The sequence below is a fragment of the Phalangium opilio genome, unplaced genomic scaffold, assembly GCF_054372755.1.
Source record: "Phalangium opilio isolate 3A_F unplaced genomic scaffold, DU_Popi_V2 ptg000014l_1, whole genome shotgun sequence".
Lineage (NCBI taxonomy): Eukaryota > Metazoa > Arthropoda > Arachnida > Opiliones > Phalangiidae > Phalangium > Phalangium opilio.
Window position 1 is genome coordinate 2,632,862 of NW_028324149.1, and position 8,257 is coordinate 2,641,118.

The following is an 8,257-nucleotide window of genomic DNA, read 5'->3' on the forward strand; positions in this document are numbered from 1 at the left end:
ACAAATTGATGGTGATTTGACAAGTTAGTTAAACAAACATTATTTTTTTTTGGAGTGAATGAACGAATCATGAATGCTGAATGTAAAATGTACGTATCAACTAATAAATAAATTCAAATTATAAATAGACTACTATTGTCCTTGGAATAAAATCAGTTTGGTCAGTCGTTTTCTAATATTCTCTTTTCATTTTCTCGTTCATATTCTTTGCTATTTTCCTCAGCCTGATATCTGTGTAGATGTTTATTGCCTTTTTAACAATGTGACTTAAATGGTGGTTCCATCCGAACTCTTGGCCATACATGTGCTCCGTTAGAGTGGGAAATATGTTTTCATGCATTAAGCATCGTCTAACAAACACTTAAATATACTTTGGAAACATTTATTTAGATAGTTAAGAACAAATAAAATAATATAAGGTCCGTCAACTGAAAAAAGTTTGAAAAAGTTACAGATTTACCGCGAAAAGTTCATTTTTCCCGCCAAAAAGTCGTTTTTAGCGCGAAAACCTTTTTTAGCAACGCCATCTATTTGTAGCTCGAATAATATTTTAGTTAAGAATATCGCCGATAGTGGCGCTGGTGTCGAATGATAAAGTTTACATGGTTTTAAAAAGTGCGGCCTGTCTCGGGATATACGTTGTGACTCTAGAGGTATATATGTTCCTATCTCTATGGGTTAAATCCACTTTAGAGTTGCAACTCGTTGGCGCGTAAGCTGGTGCGTTCAGTAAGAGCTACCACTGGAGCTACTTTATCAAGTCGGTCACTTGTCTTAGGAACTATTTCCCTTCATGCCTGCATAACCGCGTCAGGTTGCGTGAGATCGAGTGGGCTATGCACACACACACACACGAGGTTTGTTAAGCAGACGACATACAAACCGTAACCGAGGTTTAAGTTCATTTATTGTTGTAAATGTTCATATTTTAAATTAAATACTATAAAATGAAAATTAAAAAGAGAAAAAGCGAATCTAAAGTAGCTGAAACTACGGTAATTATGCTCATTATTTTAAATTCACTCAATTTGCTTAATGCAGTGTAATAGCCTTAGCCATTCTACCTTCCGTGCTATAAAACTTTAATGGCCATTAACTTTAAACTAATTATTAGGAAGAATTTGATGATGAAAATATTACCGATATTGACCCTGAAGAGGGTAAACGAAAAGCGACAGAAATAGACAAAGAACGTAAAAGAGAAAAAAACCGATTAAAAAGACAGAGAAAAAAAGAGAAAAAATTAAACTCTAAACCTAGCGAAGAATCACAAACTGTCACCAAAAATCAAGTCATAGCGTATTTAAGACTATGGGAAAATGACAGAAAGAGTTGGAAATTTAAGAAAAATTCACAGGCATGGCTGTTAAAGAACATTTACTCAGACACTCAGGTAAGTTCAAAACATTAATGTTAATTTCAACACAAATAATAAACATTAATCATTAATGAATATAGATTGAAGATAATGACTTTGAAATTCTGGTTAAATACCTCATTGGCTTGAAAGGTGAAGCTAGAAGTCGAGTTATTAAGGAAGCCGAGACCATAATTGAAAATACGGAAGATGAGATAAAAAACTCCAAATGTAAAAGAGCGAGAGAAATACTACAATTAATAGATACTTCATAATAAAATTGTACATAATGCAAATTCATGTTGTATATTTAATCTCACACACATGAAATGATCTTTTTTAATTACGTATTAACATCGTAATTAAAAATAAATTAAACTATGGTGGAAAACTTTATTTATTTGACTTCCATTAACTTACAAATGAAATGTTCAGGCAACATACTTGACAATATTGAACCGCACAGCAAGGATTTTTAAATTTTCCTAAAAACTACTTAATTTTTTATGTAAAAATAACTAATTGCCTTCAATTAAACTAAAAAAAAAAAAAAAGAAAAAACAACTCGGACAATATTTGGGATACGGTTTAAGTTGGTTCACCTGATATGATGATGATGATGATAATTGCTCTTGATATAACAAACGTTCTCTCAAAGGTTGATGATTAAAATCTGCTCTAATGAAGATTGCGAGAGAGAGAGAGAGGGAAAAAACACCTAAAATTGAAAAAATAAACAACTAGTAAATAACCACGTCAAATATTTTCATTTCCATTTCATTAAATAATGTTGTTCGAGTACTCTTAATAAAAGTCGGCATCTGGAACATTGAAGAGGGCTTTACCTCTTATTTTTGATAAAAAATTTCATCCTAAGACAATCGTGCTTTGCTCAAAACTCGAATCTACTTCAATGTCATGACGTCATAGACTTTATTCCGCGCTTCAAGGTAGAGGAATTTTGCAAATGGCGGAACAAAGTCTATCGTTTTGATAGTTTTAAGTCGGGCCTTGGCTTGAGAAAGCTAAGCCTTGGTTCCACTAACAATTGAATGAAAACATCGAATCTACTTCAATGTCATGACGTCAATAGACTTTATTCCGCGCTTCAAGGTAGAGGAATTTTGCAAATGGCGGAACAAAGTCTATGGTTTTGATAGTTTTAACTCGTGCCTTGGCTTGAGAAAGCTAAGCCTTGGTTCCACTAACAATTGAATGAAAACATCGAACCTACTTCAATGTCATGACGTCAATAGACTTTACTCCGCGCTTCAAGGTAGAGGAATTTTGCAAATGGCGGAACAAAGTCTATCGGTTTTGATAGTTTTAAGTCGGGCCTTGGCTTGAGAAAGCTAAGCCTTGGTTCCACTAACAATTGAATGAAAACATCGAATCTACTTCAATGTCATGACGTCAATAGACTTTATTCCGCGCTTCAAGGTAGAGGAATTTTGCAAATGGCGGAACAAAGTCTATCGTTTTGATAGTTTTAAGTCGGGCCTTGGCTTGAGAAAGCTAAGCCTCGGTTCCACTAACAATTGAATGAAAATATCGAATCTACTTCAATATGACGTCAATAGACTTTATTCCGCGCTTCAAGGTAGAGGAATTTTGCAAATGGCGGAACAAAGTCTATGGTTTTGATAGTTTTAACTCGGGCCTTGGCTTGAGAAAGCTAAGCCTCGGTTCCATTAACAATTGAATGAAAACACGATTGTATTAAAGGACTTTGAATGAACGAAGAGACCTAAAATATTGTGAATTTCTCAAGACTACGCGAAGGTTTTTGGTTGGCTTGTCACTTAAATAACCTCCCACCTCATATTTCCACCTCAATTTATCCACAGGCGGCCGGGAAATTCTTTTGCGAGGTCATACACATCGGAATCAATTTTGTCTTCGGAATTTCTTTTACACTTTTTTTCTGAGACGAGGGACGGCAGCAACCATTTTAGCTAACTAGCGGGTAATGTCCCGTATTTTTAAATAATTTTAAATTAATTTGGAGACACTAACCATTAATTGACTTAAAAAACTGTTTTTAAGAATGTTCCAAAAGACGTAAACACTGAAAGAAAACGTTGTTACACGCAAAAAAAAAAAAAATAACCCCGAATGGTCCCAAAACATTTGATTGTCCTTTTGACGGCTAACTTAGTTAAGGCTTCTCGCAACTCAAAACCACTCACCTGGGAAAATTAGATAATTTTTGCAAGAATATTTGAGCGAGACAAGCACCTCTCCGTGACCAATAACAGTCGGAATAACTCGAAGAATTTCAAATAAAAGAGTTAATAAACATTGTTTTAAAGGGAGCTAGGACTTGCCCTAGATTCTTTTTTTTTTATATGAGTCAAAAAACCCCCGCGATTTGTTTAATCAAAAGTTGAAGCACACGCTGCTGGAATAGAAATAGACTTACTTGAATTCCAGCGAGACTCACTAGGCCACTAGTCATCATCTCTGCCATTTCGAGAGAATTCCGCCTGTTTCCCTTGACTGCCGCCTCTAGAACTATGATCTGAAGAGAAAGATAATACTTTTAGCAACAATTAATGAGCGCTAAGCCTTGTCCAAGTAAGCCAAGGCTTGACCGATCATTAGATAAGTTAATTACCTTTCTTGTAGTCATCTTTATAGTCACTTTTTTCATCATCACTCGAGTTTGATCTCCGGCGTTTGGAGTCCCTGTCATCCCGACGCGAATGCTTGGAGTTTCTTGACTTGGAACGGCTTCTTGATCTTCCGTGGTGTTTGTCATCTCGCCTCCTTTTCGTAAAATTTTATTTAATTAAGAGTTTTAAGAACATCACGTACAACAATTCGTAAGAAATGTCTCACCTATCCCGATCATGACTAGAACCTTTTCCACTCGGGTATCTTCCGTGTCTATCATCTTTTCTGTAATCTTTTCTATCGTTTTTTCGATCTCGACTTCTGTAGGTATTAAAAACCAAGGCATAACACGTGAAAACAATGGATTTACGGGCGAAAACAAAGGATTTACGGGCGAAAACGAAAGATTTACGGGCGAAAACGAAAGATTTACGGGCGAAAACGAAAGATTTACGGGCGAAAACGAAAGATTTACGGGCGAAAACGAAAGATTTACGGGCGAAAACGAAAGATTTACGGGCGAAAACGAAAGATTTACGGGCGAAAACGAAAGATTTACGGGCGAAAACGAAAGATTTACGGGCGAAAACGAAAGATTTACGGGCGAAAACGAAAGATTTACGGGCGAAAACGAAAGATTTACGGGCGAAAACGAAAGATTTACGGGCGAAAACGAAAGATTTACGGGCGAAAACGAAAGATTTACGGGCGAAAACGAAAGATTTACGGGCGAAAACGAAAGATTTACGGGCGAAAACGAAAGATTTACGGGCGAAAACGAAAGATTTACGGGCGAAAACGAAGGATTTACGGGCGAAAACGAAGGATTTACGGGCGAAAACGAAGGATTTACGGGCGAAAACAGAGGATTTACGGGCGAAAACAGAGGATTTACGGGCGAAAACAGAGGATTTACGGGCGAAAACAGAGGATTTACGGGCGAAAACAGAGGATTTACGGGCGAAAACAGAGGATTTACGGGCGAAAACAGAGGATTTACGCGCGAAAACAGAGGATTTACGCGCGAAAACAGAGGATTTACGCGCGAAAACAGAGGATTTACGGGCGAAAACAGAGGATTTACGCGCGAAAACAGAGGATTTACGCGCGAAAACAGAGGATTTACGCGCGAGAACAGAGGATTTACGCGCGAAAACAGAGGATTTACGGGCGAAAACGAAAGATTTACGGGCGAAAACGAAAGATTTACGGGCGAAAACGAAAGATTTACGGGCGAAAACGAAAGATTTACGGGCGAAAACGAAGGATTTACGGGCGAAAACGAAGGATTTACGGGCGAAAACGAAGGATTTACGGGCGAAAACGAAGGATTTACGGGCGAAAACGAAGGATTTACGGGCGAAAACGAAGGATTTACGGGCGAAAACGAAGGATTTACGGGCGAAAACGAAGGATTTACGGGCGAAAACGAAGGATTTACGGGCGAAAACGAAGGATTTACGGGCGAAAACGAAGGATTTACGGGCGAAAACAGAGGATTTACGGGCGAAAACAGAGGATTTACGGGCGAAAACAGAGGATTTACGGGCGAAAACAGAGGATTTACGGGCGAAAACAGAGGATTTACGGGCGAAAACAGAGGATTTACGCGCGAAAACCCCGCCTGTACTTGCCTAGATCTTTCTCTTGGGCTTCTAGATCTGTATCTATGGCTTCTACCTCTGTTGGAGCTTCTACTTTCCTTACTAGATGAGGATGATGTGTAATTTTCTTTGGGTGGGGCGGAGCTTCTCTTTCGTTCTTCATCTTCTCGGCGATCAACTCGTTCCTTAATACGCGCCTTCCCTCTTTCTTCTTTATCTTTTTCACGCTTAATCTGATGATAATTAAAACATTCAGTTTAATAAATTAATTACAAAAATTGAAGAAGACGTTTTACCAAGATATCTTCCACAGCAGCCTTAAGCCTCGCGTATCCAACATGCTGTTTGCCCATTAAGTGATCATCAACTCTTTGTTGGGCATCACCAACAATTAAAAAGGCTCCGCAAACTTCGCAAACTTCCATTTGTTTTTCTTGGGCGGCAGCTATTTCGGCAGTTTGTTGGAGCCAATGAGTTGGTTCGCAAGCTCGTTTAATGGCTTCACGTTCATCCTTGAGTTGATCGCACAATTTCATGATTCCCTGGGCTTCTTCCACCTTTCCTTCACATCCCAACTGCTCAACTTTCTCTAAGAGCTCGCTAATTTTTTCCGTTATGACTTGCATTTTTTCTTCTTCATTTGTTTTAGGGCCATTAGCGGCGCTCATGGCCTTAAATTTAAAGAAAAGAACAGAGAAATCAAATAGATTGTAATTTAAAATTTTTAAGCCTTGGTTGTAATGTCAGAAATAGTAGCAGACTACTTTGTATGATTTAGCCAAAATTCCATAAATAATAGCAGACTACTTTGTATGATTTAGCCAAAATTCCACAAATAATAGCAGACTTCTTTCTATGCCCTAGGGCCTAGTCTAAATGCCAGAAATAATAGCAGACTACTTTCTATAATTTAACCAAAATACAGAAATAATAGCAGACTACTTTCTATAATCTAACCAAAATGCAGAAATAATAGCAGACTACTTTCTCTGATGTAGCCAAAATGCAGAAATAATAGCAGACTACTTTCTCTGATGAAGCCAAAATGCAGAAATAATAGCAGACTACTTTCTCTGATGTAGCCAAAATGCAGAAATAATAGCAGACTACTTTCTATAATCTAACCAAAATGCAGAAATAATAGCAGACTACTTTCTCTGATGTAGCCAAAATGCAGAAATAATAGCAGACTACTTTCTATAATCTAACCAAAATGCAGAAATAATAGCAGACTACTTTCTATAATCTAACCAAAATGCAGAAATAATAGCAGACTACTTTCTATAATTTAACCAAAATACAGAAATAATAGCAGACTACTTTCTATAATCTAACCAAAATACAGAAATAATAGCAGACTACTTTCTATAATCTAACCAAAATGCAGAAATACTAGCAGACTACTTTCTATAATCTAACCAAAATGGTATTATGTACAGCCCTGTCTAGTCAACTTGGCCAAGGCTTAACAACGTATTAATTTTGATGAAACTTACCGCATTTTCTTTTTCTAAGTTGCTTAAAGCTAAACGTTGTTTAGCTCTCCTGATTCTTTTTTCAACATCTCCCAGCATTCCTTGACAGAATCTTAAAAAATCATCTTCATACCCAAGCTTACCAAGTTTATCACTATTTTGATATCTATTAATGTATTCAGTATAAAATTATCAATCATTCATTCACTGATTAGAATGCAAAACTAAAGAAAAACTCACTCAGTTTTAACTTTTTCATCATGGACTTTGCTACAGGGTCCTAAATCCGCTTTTGTGTTAACAAAAAGTTCGTTTGGGCAGAAATTAACTAGGAAATATTTGCATATCTGAAATTGGGATATAAACAGATTAAAAAAATGATAATAAAGAAAAATTAATCAACATACACTGGGTTCTTCAAATCCATAACAATTACTTCTATCATCTGGGTTTAGGTTTCGTCCCCTACCCATCAACTCGTCCAAAAGTTGCTTTGCGGAAGCTAGAGCCATGATTTAAATTTAAATCTGGAATATAAGATTTAATTCCGATATTGATTATTTGATTTCCAGGCAGGTGTTGATAACTTGGCAAAGGCTTAAAACGAATCTTTACGTTAATTGCCAAGAAGTTAGTTATAAAATCCTCAAAAATGAAATTATAAAATGCATCGCATCGCAACGAAGATCCAATATAATTTATTAAATAATATTAAGAACAATTAGGTACCATTAGCGTGAAATCAAATTTTTGAAGCAGACAAGGTCCCCAAAAAAATCGGGGCCTACTCGAGTCAAAAGTCTCAAACACAAACAATTGAAAGAACTAAACGGCACCAAAGCAGGCTGGGAAATAAGGATATTTTTTAAACTAGTCCTTGGGACCAGTGACCCCTCTAGTCCCCGAAATAATTAACTGGTCTCCGGACTGGTCCCAGCCTTTGTTCTCCAATAGATTTGCAATTAATAAACTGGTCCCGAGGACCAGTAACCCCCACTTTTTGAATTAAAAAACTAGTCCAAGCAATTAATAAACTGGTTTTGGACCAGAGGAAGTGTGCTATTTCCCAGCCTGCACCAAAGACCATTGAATTATTTTTTGATTTAGTGTGCCATAGCCTACTGGATCACGCGCTTAACGAAGCAAGCTGTTCACGGAAAGGACAGTTAATGCAATATTTTAGTAATATAAAGTGATTTTCTATA

General features: G+C 36.9%; 2 protein-coding genes across 6 annotated transcripts; one reads left to right on the forward strand and one right to left on the reverse strand.

Annotated features, from left to right (window-relative positions):
- The first annotated feature begins 836 nt into the window (after positions 1-836).
- LOC149705072 (cholesin) lies at positions 837-1,653 on the forward strand. The gene is made up of 3 exons (XM_089865283.1): positions 837-995; positions 1,115-1,393; positions 1,459-1,653. The coding sequence occupies exons 1-3, from the start codon at positions 948-950 to the stop codon at positions 1,630-1,632; spliced, it is 501 nt and encodes a 166-aa protein (XP_089721409.1). The 5' UTR covers positions 837-947; the 3' UTR covers positions 1,633-1,653.
- Positions 1,654-1,736: 83 nt separating this feature from the next.
- On the reverse strand, positions 1,737-8,125 carry LOC149705073 (luc7-like protein 3). 5 transcript variants are annotated; one of them, XR_016381516.1, is made up of 10 exons: positions 7,782-8,123; positions 7,460-7,579; positions 7,293-7,399; positions 7,074-7,218; positions 5,874-6,248; positions 5,608-5,810; positions 4,199-4,294; positions 3,975-4,126; positions 2,588-3,878; positions 1,737-2,262 (listed from the first exon to the last, which is right to left on the reverse strand). XR_016381516.1 is itself a non-coding variant. In XM_089865268.1 (10 exons), the coding sequence occupies exons 2-9, from the start codon at positions 7,562-7,564 to the stop codon at positions 3,808-3,810; spliced, it is 1,254 nt and encodes a 417-aa protein (XP_089721394.1). In that variant the 5' UTR covers positions 7,565-7,579; positions 7,782-8,123; the 3' UTR covers positions 1,737-2,075; positions 3,780-3,807. The 5 variants fall into 5 exon arrangements, 3 of the variants coding, with proteins under 3 accessions (XP_089721394.1, XP_089721393.1, XP_089721395.1); XR_016381515.1 differs by having other exon boundaries at positions 1,737-2,255; positions 2,418-3,878; XM_089865268.1 differs by having other exon boundaries at positions 1,737-2,075; positions 3,780-3,878.
- Between the last annotated feature and the right edge of the window lie 132 nt (positions 8,126-8,257).